The sequence below is a fragment of the Antennarius striatus genome, chromosome 14, assembly GCF_040054535.1.
Source record: "Antennarius striatus isolate MH-2024 chromosome 14, ASM4005453v1, whole genome shotgun sequence".
NCBI classification, from domain to species: Eukaryota; Metazoa; Chordata; class Actinopteri; order Lophiiformes; family Antennariidae; genus Antennarius; species Antennarius striatus.
The window spans coordinates 5,110,107-5,122,558 of NC_090789.1; the positions used below are offsets into that span (position 1 = coordinate 5,110,107).

The 12,452-nt window shown below is 44.4% G+C and overlaps 1 protein-coding gene across 19 annotated transcripts in view; it reads left to right on the forward strand.

Moving 5' to 3' along the window:
- clasp2 (cytoplasmic linker associated protein 2) overlaps positions 1 to 11,820 on the forward strand; it is a 42,069-nt gene extending 30,249 nt beyond the window's left edge. For 8 of the 19 annotated variants that reach the window (XM_068333211.1, XM_068333213.1, XM_068333215.1 and 5 more), the window contains 20 exons: positions 462 to 569; positions 826 to 888; positions 1,439 to 1,545; positions 1,660 to 1,683; positions 1,850 to 2,005; positions 2,160 to 2,251; positions 2,339 to 2,402; positions 3,053 to 3,112; positions 3,743 to 3,906; positions 4,156 to 4,234; positions 5,635 to 5,778; positions 5,919 to 6,062; positions 6,176 to 6,282; positions 6,709 to 6,850; positions 8,287 to 8,482; positions 8,563 to 8,756; positions 8,858 to 8,986; positions 9,060 to 9,266; positions 9,377 to 9,493; positions 9,695 to 11,820. In XM_068333211.1, the coding sequence (XP_068189312.1) occupies positions 462 to 569; positions 826 to 888; positions 1,439 to 1,545; positions 1,660 to 1,683; positions 1,850 to 2,005; positions 2,160 to 2,251; positions 2,339 to 2,402; positions 3,053 to 3,112; positions 3,743 to 3,906; positions 4,156 to 4,234; positions 5,635 to 5,778; positions 5,919 to 6,062; positions 6,176 to 6,282; positions 6,709 to 6,850; positions 8,287 to 8,482; positions 8,563 to 8,756; positions 8,858 to 8,986; positions 9,060 to 9,266; positions 9,377 to 9,493; positions 9,695 to 9,772 (2,375 nt within the window). In that variant the 3' untranslated portion in view covers positions 9,773 to 11,820. The remainder of the gene's footprint in view (positions 1 to 461; positions 570 to 825; positions 889 to 1,438; positions 1,546 to 1,659; positions 1,684 to 1,849; positions 2,006 to 2,159; positions 2,252 to 2,338; positions 2,403 to 3,052; positions 3,113 to 3,742; positions 3,907 to 4,155; positions 4,235 to 5,634; positions 5,779 to 5,918; positions 6,063 to 6,175; positions 6,283 to 6,708; positions 6,851 to 8,286; positions 8,483 to 8,562; positions 8,757 to 8,857; positions 8,987 to 9,059; positions 9,267 to 9,376; positions 9,494 to 9,694) is intronic. The other 11 variants (XM_068333224.1, XM_068333227.1, XM_068333226.1 and 8 more) reach the window with 9 other exon arrangements.
- The last annotated feature ends 632 nt before the right edge of the window (positions 11,821 to 12,452 follow it).

Genomic DNA, 12,452 nt, shown 5'->3' on the forward strand with positions numbered 1-12,452 from the left:
TGCCAGACATTTTCAAATTCCAACCTCCGTTTGTTCACCAGACAAAACAAGAAATTAGACTCCAGGAAATTGTGTTGATTATTCCCCCCCCCAAATCAATATGATGGCAGACGGATTAATTGATAAGGCATCCCTTGTTGCATCTCTAATCATTGCAATAATTGGCTGAATAATCAATCATGAATAGTGAATAAACGCTGAGGAGACGCTCCCTTAGGACCAGCAGACATAAGTCTTTCTTGTTTGTCTCTTTTGCCCGTTTTACCTCGTTCATGTCTTCATCTTTGTACTTCCTCCTCCTCCTCTGTCATTTGTCACTGTTCATGTCTTTCTTCTTTCTGGTCTTGTCTTTTTGTGTTCTTATTATCTTGTCTCTTCTTTCCACTGGTCTTCTTTCCCCCTGTTCTCCCCGTGTACTTTACATCTGCTGCGGTGCTGCGTTGTAACCTGGGTGGCGTTAGCTCGGGGCAGTCGTATCCCTCGTCCCAGTATGAGTCAGGGCTGCAGCAGGGAGGCCAGCAGGGAGAGCAGCCGGGACACCAGCCCCGTACGCTCCTTCACGCCTCTCGGTGAGTAGAGCAGTGGAATGGGATGAGGAGGAAAAGTAAACGTTGCCTCAAACTAAAAACACATTTATTTTAAATCGGTGTCTGATTTAAACTTAAAGCCAAAAGTTGAGGGTGATTTATAAAGAATTCCTTGCACGTTTTTCATGCTTTCTTTTCAGACTGTTCGATCAGCCTTTAGGTTGGTGTCTGTTTGTTGCGCGTGTGTGTGAGTGTTAAACTCTGTATGTGTGTTTCGGTTTTTTTTTTGTGGTTGCAGCGGCGCGGAGCTACTCTCGCTCCACCGGAGCGCTCCACACACCTGACACTTTTGGGGCTGCAGGTGAAGGCTGAGTACATCTATTCCTCCGTACCTCACCCACCCACTGCCTTAATATTCGTTCGCTCTTCTCTTTTTGTTATTCCTCAGTACCACACATCTCCACCTGCATTATTTGTCAGCCTGTTTTTTTGTCCATCAGCCTCCGTGTTTCTTTTTTTTTTCTTCTTTTTTTAAAATTTACATTCTGCTCCAGGGTGTCGATCCTTCCAGTGGAATCGCATGTTTCCGCCCATTCAGTTTGTTGCTGTCTGGCAACAATCTTGCCAGATTTATCAGTTCCCATTTTTTCCTGTTATTTAGCTCTACCCTTCGTCTGCAAGGATGCTTTCTTACTGTATGTCTTTTCTTTTTATCATTCTTTCCATCCCAGTGGTTTCCTGCAGTGTCGCCTAACGAACCATCACATGAAATTACAGGATCATTCATGAGAAATATGATGTGTCAGACAATGAATGATGAGGCGGGCCATCAGAGGAAGAATGAGAGACAGATCCATGAAGCATTTTCGTGCTTCCTCCCTTTTTCATTCTGTCTGTCTGATTCTCCGCAGGATCGGGTTTCGGCATAAGTCAGTCCAGTCGGCTCTCCTCTTCGGTCAGCGCCATGAGGGTCCTCAACACGGGCTCAGACGTAGAAGAGGCTCTCGCGGATGCACTGGTATGAAGATGCACGCATGTGTACATTATCCAACACCTGTGAGCAGCTCACACCTCCTGGAGTGTGTTTTTTGTTAATTAACCCCCTGGTTCAACCTCTGTTTACTGCTGTCAGCTGTTGGGAGACATGCGATCCAAGGTCAGCCTCATCTCCTCGCCTTTGCATTGTATTTGTGTGTTTTTTCTGTGCTTGTGTTCCATCAGGTTGGGCGTAAAAGTGCATGTTCCTCCGCCCGTGCCTGGTATTCCAATGGCTTCCTTTTTTAATTCATTTCACGTCTGCTGTTTTGTTCTTCACCCCGCAGAAGAAGCCGGCACGACGACGGTACGAAAACTACGGCATGTACTCCGACGACGACGCCAACAGCGACGCATCCAGCGCCTGTTCAGAGAGGTCCTACAGCTCCAGGAACGGAGGAGCCATCCCCACCTACATGAGGCAGACGGAGGATGTAGCTGAGGTTGGAGACGAATGGCAATGCACTAGAAAAGTCTGAATCGGATTAACAATAATGCAGTTCAGATTTACCAAAAGCATCAAGTTTAGCACATCTTAATATCATCACATCCCTCACTGCAGAATTAATGAGCCTTTACGTGTCTGGTTCTTGCCAGGTGCTGAACCGTTGTGCCAGTGCAAACTGGTCAGAGAGGAAGGAGGGGCTTCTGGGTCTGCAGGCGCTTCTCAAGAACCAACGCACCCTCAGGTCAGGACCCGAGCAGATGGATGTGTGTTTAAAAGGATGCATCATTTGTTAGATTTTCATCTAACGTCGTTTGTTGTTGGTCTGCAGTCGGGTGGAGTTGAAGAGGCTGTGTGAAATCTTTACCAGGATGTTTGCAGACCCTCACAGTAAGGTAGGAGTGCATGTCAGTGCTGTGCTCACAGAAAAACACAGAACTCCTCCTGATTGATTCATCTCTCACCCAGTTTGATTTTTACATTCTCCCACCATCCTTCACTGTACCGGATTCTGCCTAAACCAACAAACGGGGATCTCTTTGTTAAACCACACACAGACACGTCTTAAGTCATGGATACTCCTCTAAATATGTTTAGAGATCCAGGGTTAAGTGGAACACACACACACAGCCACACATACACACACGCACACACACGCACGCTCAAACGTAAAACCACGGGCATGCGGAGTGTGTGAGGGACTGTTTTCTAACGGCATGCCACGCCCGAGTCTGCCGTCCTCTGGGATTGCTCTGTCACTTGTGCCAAAATCCTGACTGTGCTCGCTGCATTCACTGACACTGTCTCTGTCCCCTCCCTGAGGCAACAACACTGACGACACACACACACACACACACACACACACACAAATATTCGGGCTGCCGGTTCTTATCTCTAACTAACCAGCTGCGGTTCGCCCTCTCTAACACTGCCACCTTTCTCTGGCCATTTTGTGAGTGGCGCTTGCCTCACACATGTCGTAAGGTGTGTGAGAGCCCTCCCACCTTCTCTCTCGTTTGACGTTTGACGATTTGATGAATTTCAGCGAGACTCCGGCAGAGTGTACGGCACAGCAGAATCCGGTATAAGCTCAGCCTCCTTCAAGGTACTGCATCTCACCATGGATCCTGTCTTCCTCTCATCTATCCCATACCATTCCCACTTTTCATCCTCCATGTTTTTTTTTCCCCTCAATTTCTCTCGAAGGTCTTCTGTGTTGTGTGCAAAAAAAATGTCACTTCACATATCTAGATGCTGTCGTTCATATGTGTTGGACTGGCTCCATTTTGCAAATGTTGGATTGAAAGTTACATTTGTGAACAGTGACTTTTTTTCTCCCATGATGCTAACAGATGTGTCTTTTTCTCCCAATGCCACCTGGAACTCTCTGTAGAGAGTAAGTTTGGCCAACTTGTGCTGCTACATTTATGTTTGGCTGAATATCTCCTTCATTAACCTAGATGGATAACCAGTTATCATGGCAACAACATAATCACTAACTAACCCAGCTCACACCACATCACTGACATTTAGAGATGGTCACCACTCAGTCCGATTGGTGTCATGCTTGCTAATTTTAAAAAAATAATTTTGTTGATCTGAGGGTAACTTAACTAACGTCACTCGATTCCTCTTCATTGTGATCTTACCTGCCTGCTTATTTTGAATGCATGCATGTCGTGTGAGCAGCTAACTCACGGGATCAGTCTGTAACTCAACCTTGTAATTTGTGTAGGTGTTCAGTATGTTCCTGGAGACCCTGGTGGATTTCATCCAGGTCCATAAGGAGGACCTGCAGGACTGGTTGTTTGTCCTGCTCACGCAGCTGCTGAAGAAGATGGGAGCCGACCTGCTGGGCTCCGTACAGGCCAAAGTTCAGAGAGCGCTGGATGTCACAAGGTTGGTGTCAGATCAGGACACAGATGTTATTCATCCATGAGCTACACTATTTTATATTGAGATGATATTTGAGTAAGGAAGTTGAACTAAGGTGCTCTCATTGTTTGTTACAGACATTAAACAAGGGGTTCCAGAATTTACAATATACAAACAGTTGCTTTTGGGGGGTATGGGTATTGAGTAATATTAGTAATAACGTTGTAATAGATCTTTGCCAAGTATGACCTTGATTTATTATTTCTCAAACAGGGAGTCTTTCCCCAATGACCTCCAGTTCACTATTCTCATGCGGTTCACTGTGGACCAGACACAGACGCCCAACCTCAAGGTATATGACATGCTCATTTGCTGTGTGTGTGTGTGTGTGTGTGCGTGCGTGCGTGTGTGTGAGAGCGAGGTAATGATGGATATTAAGGCTGGACATGAGCATGCCACCTGAACTCATTTCTACCCATCCTGGTGTTGCTTCCTAAAACCCTGAATCCTGGGCTGTGATTGGACGGCAATTTTTCCTCATTGGCTTTCTTGCCTTGCTGCTGTGTGGATCCCTCCTCCAGCTCGCCCATCTCATACTGTCCTACTCCATGCCTCTAACTCACCTTTTTGTCGTGTCACTCTTTGCTCTCCCACTGCCCGTTTCACCTCCTTTTCCTTCCAAATATTTTCTCGATTCCTTTCAACCTGCATTCCAACCTGGCTTGGAAAATAGAAGATTTTATCAGCTCAACAATTTCACCCTCGTTTTCCTTTTGAAGCATGATTATCATTTTAAACTCATTGTGGTCAGAAAGAGTAGACCATCCTTTCCCTGAGGATTCTTTCAACAGCTTTGAGTCTTTGTTCTGAATTTCAAATTTATTTCTGCTAACCAGATATTGCAGATCGTTGCTGCCATCTTGTGGCTGAAGCAATTAAAAGGTGTATTGCTAGATTTTCAGGATATTATCATAGAATTTCAGCGTTGAAAGCCTGCTATCCTTTCTTTTTAATTTTTTTTAACTCCCTGCATCCAATCTTCCCTCTTGTGTCTCCCTCTTGTGTCTCCCTCTTGTGTCTCCCTCTTGTGTCTCCCTCTTGTGTCTCCCTCTTGCCCCCCCCACCCCCCTCTCTTCCCCTGTTGATTGACACGGTGCTTCTCCTCTCTCTCTCTGAAGCCTGTTCGGAGCTCGTGTTGCGGGCGAGGGCGAGGCAGGGGAGGGTCCGGGGTAAAATTGTTCCCCCCCAGAGCGCGGCGTCACGCCTGCTCTCTAGACGAGCAGGCCGCAGCCTGGAGCCGGTCCTCCCAGGTCAGTGCGCTCCGGGGGGAGCAATTATGTGGCGCGTACGATGCTGCAAAGTGATGTGGAGGAGGTTCTGGTCCATGAGGTTCATATTAGGGGAGACGGAGAGAGGGCGATGAGGAAAAGCCTGTGGTGAATGTTGGCATTTGTGGATTTGGTTTTTTTTGTTTTGTTTTTTGTCATTTGTCATCTTTTCTTGTGATTAATTTGTTTTTAAAATGGTATGAATGCCATGTGATCTCCTTCTGATTATCATTTCATTTCCAGACCTGCGAGGGATGAAAAATCTGCTGTGGTTGTTGATGCTGCCTGTCAGTCACATTTTCATCTGTATGGCCTTAGTTGTTGACCTCTTGTGTTTCTGCAGGCGACTATTGGCCGCAGTGTTTGTCATTAATCTATCTAACTCCAGATTTTTTTTTTCTCAAAATGTGTGTTTGCATCACAGGTGAAAGTGGCCATTCTGAAGTATATCGAGACACTGACTTTACAGATGGAAGCTCCAGACTTTGTGAACTCCAGCGAGACGAGGCTGGCCGTCTCGCGCATCATCACCTGGACAACTGAGCCCAAGAGCTCTGATGTCAGAAAGGTGCAGATACTGAAACCAGACATGATGTTACCACACGGAATCCTTAAAATCTCCTTCAAGATGTGATTCCAGGAGTTTAGAACTGCTGCCCTGTTTAATTCACAGTGAAGGGTCTAACAGATGTGTTGTGTGTTTCACAGGCGGCCCAGTCGGTGCTCATCTCATTGTTCCAGCTCAACACTCCAGAGTTTACAATGCTGCTGGCAGCTCTGCCCAAAACCTTCCAGGACGGCGCCACCAAGCTGCTTCAAAACCACCTGAAGAACACTGGCAACATAGCACAGGTAACACACACACACACACACACACACACACACACACACCCTGTCAATTACACAGAACACTCCACCTTTAATTCATGTTTCTCACTCCAACTAAATGTTTTTCTTTTTCTAAGGCATCAATGGGCAGCCCTCTGACCCGACACACCCCTAGATCTCCCGCCAGCTGGTCCAGCCCGGTCACTTCCCCCACCAACACCTCCCAGAACACCCCATCACCAAGGTTACAAACAAATGCTTACTTCTCTTTGTGTGCACAGACGCTTGCTGTGACATTTTTATAATGGGCAATCCGTGTAACAAACGTTGACATATTAGCTTGGAACAAGTCAATAAATGAAGAGAAGAGTAAAGTCTGCAGATGTTTGTAAAGCTGCGGAAGAGGGTAGTTATCCTCTTACGTGTCTAGAGTCTTGGGCTAAACATTGTTGGCATACTAATAGCCAATAATGTTTTTTATGGTTTTGATGTAATTTAGTGGAAAACATGAAGTTTATATCATTTTGATTGGAGATTTATTCTCATTGTTTCAGATAAAAATTGATGTGATACATATTTGGGGTCTGACATTTAGAACCTTGATGAATTGCTTCAGATGTAATTCCACAGCACCCGGCTCAGTGTCCTTATCTACCTTGTTTTTGTGCAGTGCATTCGACTACGACACGGAGAACATGAACTCAGAGGACATCTACAGCTCGCTGAAAGGTGTCACCGAGGCGATCCAGAACTTCAGCGTCCGCAGCCAAGAGGATATGAACGACCCAGTCCAGCGGCGGGAAGGAGACGAGGTCAGTAGAGCAGACGGATTGGTGCGAGTGTGCATCAATGGTTTTAATTGACGTTTGACACGATAAAATGATTCAAGAGAGAACCACCGGAAAATGCAGAGATATTTTTATTAAAGATAGCAGAGAATAAAAAAAAATGAAGCCTGTAGCAAATCCCTCTATAATATGTAGTAACTGATGCATGACAGTCAAATGAATTTTGGTTTCAGCAAACCAATGAGCTTTTGGTGAATGATGATGCTTCCAATGTGGATGTGGCCCCAACGATGCTGCAACCTTTCAAATTTAGATTCTTCATGAACATTTTCAACCCTGTAGTTCAAAAGATCTACAAGCACCAGAGTTCAAAGGACTGTCTCACTAAATGTGGAACATGGTCAGAGTTCTGTGGTTGCATAATAGCCATAAATCATGATGTAACAGTAAAAGTTGACCTTTGACCTTTTGGGACATAAAATGTCAACCCTTCATTTTTATCTGATTAGATAACTATGGAAAATTGGTGCTTTTGTTTTGCTACAATACCAAAAATATTTGGCACTACTTTTACAGAAATTAAAAACTGCTTTAAACAGAAGCATTTAATACAAGCAGATGCACAAAACCACACTAGTACGAAATTAACAGAAGCAAAGGCCTAAACACAGACACACAGGCAGAGAGACCCACTTGACCCTGACATCTAATCTTTTCCACCGCTCCTCCCTCCCTGAGGGAGCTGAGCGACACACACTCTGTGTTTATGAGCTGGACAACTGCAAAGTTAATCCTCTGCAGCTACTGATGAAATCATGTTTGATCCGATCCCGTGTGAAACTGGACGAGAGGATTTTTTTCTTTTCTTTCAGCAACACGTTTCTCTTTTATAATTCCTCAAGTGCTTATCTGAACTCTGTTTGTTCAGTCTAAATTTACAACTTCAGCCCTGCGGTCAGCCCCGCCCCCTTTTCTGAGGACGCGGTGCACATTTCAGCGCAGAGGCATAACCTCCTGACATTTTCCTCGGAGGCACATCTGAAATCCAACCAGCCTGTGTGTCAGCAGCTTTCCAGTACACCTGACTCATCACTCAGAGAGTGGACTTCAGTAGTCTTAGTGTAAATATCCACAAAACAAAAACATTCTGATTCCCAAAAACTAAACTAGGAATTTATTTAGATTTTTTTTTTTTTTTTTTTTGGTGATGCTTTCACACCAAACATGTTTTGCCCTGATTTTGGAAGTTTTTATTAAAACTCAGCTGCCGTGAACCTGTTGTTCGGTTGTTGTTGGTGTTTTCATTAAGAATCCAAAAACTTAACTGCTGTTAATTCCCTTCTCGCCATTGGTTTAACGTGCAAAGTTACTCTGCGCTTAACTCATGGGATGAATCGAATGCAAATGCAGCCGTGAATGTTTAATACAGCCTCTGTTACGGTCGAATCGCATCTCTGCAGGGGGACGGCGGGACAGACGGCAGAATGTCAGACCTGATGGATGGAGGCCGCATGGCTCTAGACAATAAGACGTCCCTCCTCAACACCCCCCTGCTGTCCTCCAGCCCCCGTGGAGCTCGCGAACACTTCCTGGACTCTCCTTTCAAACACGGCCGCAAAGACACCAGCTTGGAGGACTCTGAGCATCTCACCGATGGTAAGCACAGAGACGGAGAGAAAAAAAGGCGCCGAAGCTCAGAACAGATTGTTTAATGATGGCATTCTGCCTTTTATCAGACAGCAGCCTGGACCAGTCAGAGGTGGTGGCCGAGCTGCTGAAGGAGCTGTCGAATCACAACGAGCGCGTGGAGGAGAGGAAGGCGGCCCTGTGTGAACTGCTGAAGCTGATTCGTGACAACACCCTGCAGGTGTGGGATGAACATTTCAAGACCATCCTGCTGCTCCTGCTGGAAACGATGGGTGACAGAGAGGTGAGGTGTTTCTGGGAACTCTGTGCAAACATGCACAAAACTGAGATCGTTTTTTTTTGTTTGTTTTTTTTTTTAACTTAAAACATTTGTGATTATCCCAGCATGTGATCCGAACGCTGGCTCTGCGGGTTCTGAGGGAGATTCTAAGCAAACAGCCCTGGAGGTTCAAGAACTACGCAGAGCTCACCATCATGAAGGCCCTGGAGGCTCACAAAGACCCCCACAAGGAGGTGTGTGTGCTTAAACACAGGTGTTTAATGGCATCACACATTATCCTGATGGTGTTATTGTGCGTTTCTGCAGGTGGTACGAGCAGCAGAGGAAACAGCAGCTATGCTATCGCTGTCCATCAGCCCAGACCAGTGTATCAAAGTTTTGTGTCCCATCATCCAGTCAGCCGACTACCCTATCAACCTGGCTGCCATCAAGATGCAGACCAAAGTGATGGAGAGGGTTCCCCGCGAGGGTTTGATCAACCTGCTGCCAGAGATAGTGCCAGGACTCATACAGGTAATGAAACTGAGACTTCCTGTAGTCACATTTAAATATCAACAGTCTGACGGTTCTGTTGTAAACAACGTGCCATATTGGTTTGTGACCTGTTTGTTACGGTTGAACAGGGTTACGACAACTCTGAGAGCAGCGTGAGGAAAGCCTGCGTCTTCTGCTTGGTGGCCATTTACGCAGTGATCGGAGAGGACCTCAAACCGCACCTTAGCCAACTCTCCAGCAGCAAGGTAACGGGAGACACGGACTTTATCGTGAACCAGTGTGCAAAAATAAACAAGTAAATCCTTGTTTATTTATATATAGTGTCCCACAAAAGATTATAACATTGTGGGATTCGCTCCAATAGTGAAACCAGTGATGGAACTTTCTCCTTATTATACATTATTATTAGCTTCCAATGCTTACACATCTGTCCTCTGTGTCTGCAGCTGAAGCTGTTGAATCTGTACATCAAGCGTGCTCAGTCGGGGTCCAGTGGCAGCGAACCTCCATCTGAAGGTCTATAGGAGGCACAGCAACCCCCCAAGGGACAAACGCAGAACTGCATCTGTGCCCACCAAACAAACAAACCCTCTGTCCATGAGCTCACGCCGACACTGACCAAAAACAAAACCGTCATCCTAACAGTCTCACAGGAGCAAACTCCTCGCATTCACTCGCACTCACACACAAACACACAGGTATGCAGTCCTCATACGTTTCCTGTCCTGCTGCTGGATGGGAGTCGTGGTGCGGAACAGAGGAGTGTTACGGTCCTCCTGACCGTCGCTGAGGAAAACTCCAAACTCAGACTGAAGCAAGCCTTTAAATATGGAAACACATAAACACTCACATCCTCCACCAAGTCAATAAACACCAATATATGAAAAAGTCCGTCCTCTCCAGTTCCTCTGTGTCCCAAACAGAAACCGCAATCCCCCTGTAACATCTTGATGTCAACAGAAAGTGGTGCAACTGCATGGTTCTCATTTCTTTTTCGGGGATAAGGTTCATAGAACACGTCAAGCCGAACAAATGGTGCCGCCCTTGTGTCTTTGTTTCACGGCGAGTAACTGGGGCAAGATAGGCAGGAATGTAAATGTACATTGTGTCATAGTTTGGATTTATTTTACACAATGAAGGTTAACTGCAGCAGTTTTTAAATGTCTGGGTTTTTCTCTCTCACACATAAACACACGCTTTCTCTCTTTCAGAAAGGTGCTGATTAGCCTAAAAGGTACGACCAACCAACCCTGCCCATCACTAACGAAAAGTCACAGTGGGCAATGCCAGCTCGTAATAAACACAGTATGTAGGCCGATTCCAAAGTATAGGAGGCATTGTATGCTTGGGCTATGCATGAGACTAAATTTTAAAAAGAACTTTTTATTCTGTTCAGATTGACAGTCACAGCAGTGAGATTGGCATTTTAAAAATAATGTGAACAAACGTCCACACCTTTCAGCAACGTCCGTGTCCTCTGTTTCTCCAAGCTTATCTTGGATCGGACCACTTCTGGGCAACATAAGGAAGAACGACGGTTGTGTGCTTCTCACTATATCAAGTATGACAGGACATGGCTTATTATCAAATAGTGAATATGTATCTATATATGATATTAAAATGGAAATCAGATAACTGTCATTTAGGAGAGTCCCCTGGCGGGGTGCACAAGGGCACCTGTGTCCATTCTTGTTTTTATTTCCTCTCTTGCGCGTGCAGTAGTCTCTCACACACTTATGATTTCTCAGCTGAGAAATTTGTAGAAATGTATTATTTACAGCTCTGAAAAAAAAAGTCATTCTTTTTCTCTTCATTGTGTCTCTTTCCCTCCCCCTCTTTGTAACATTCTAGTTTTAACTGTTGTCTCCTCTGTGCATTTACAAAGCTGTGCTTACAATAAAATCAAGAAGTTGTACAGAACACAATACTCTTTGCCTTTTAATAATGATGAAGCTGGAAATGAGGATCTGGAATAAACTCGAACACGAGGTTCTAAGTTTTACTCCGACTGAGAGTCAGGGAGATGAGCCCCCAAAATCACCACATGATAAAAAAAGAACTTTGGTAGTTTAAAACTGAAGACTAATCAAAATGGAATTTATTTTTTGTTTTCTGATTTGTCAAGTTTTTTCAAAGAAAGGATAAATGTTCATTTGTCATCCTCTCCATATAAAACATGATATATGTTGTTCTGTTCAGTCACCAAATGTGATGCACAGACTTGTTGGCTGGGAGTGTAACAGTTCATGCTTATACTATTTCATGATGATCTAGATATCTTATCTGCAGTGGATATGGACTAAAGGTGAGTTATGTCACCTTAAATCTCGGGTTGTTTGATCGCAAGTCAATATATGTTCGGTCTATTGATAAGAAGGGGAAATGTCAGATAGTTGTGATTGTTGTTTAATGTTTGATTCATCAAAATTACGACTTTAAGTTTTAGCTGTGGAATGGTGGTGATTCATTGATAGTCACGATTGTTAATTGATAAACTAAGACAAGGCGCATGGAATGCCAGTGGTGACCTAAACCTAGTTTAAAATAAAAACAGTGCTATAAGCAACAACTATTTGAGAAACGGGTTTTGAATTTCTTGTATGCATGTAGTTTAAATTTAGGTGCAGCAAAAGATAAAGTACCAGCTGGCCTGTAAATGATTTTCCTTACAAAAGACACCTGAACTGAACTGTCCCTGCTGCTACAACGTGGTCTGTACTGAAAATCTCAAAAAGATTCGCTTTGTGAAGTTACCTGAAAAAGCAACTGACTCTATTGCGATTCATGTTCTTGAATCGCAATAGAATCAATTCATGTACCTTCATACCTCTGGCACAGCACAGTGCTGTGACAAAAGAAGGAATGTTAAGTCAATTTAATTACACGCAGATTCAAATACAGTATTTTCCGCACTATAAGGCGCACTGGACTATAAAGCACACCTTCAATAAATGGCATATTCTAAAACCCGTTTTTCATATATAAGGCGCACTGGACTATAAGGTCCAGTGCGCCTTATATTGGTTTTTGAGAAAATTAGACTTTTAAGTGTGCCTTATTTGCACCCATTACTCAAATTACAGCTTCACTATTGTATCAGATGCATAAAGTAAATTTTATATATATTTAATCTTAGGTTTTATACTTTTGATCTTAGTCTGACATGAATTCACCCTGAATTTAACAAGCCGTCAGAGGACCACT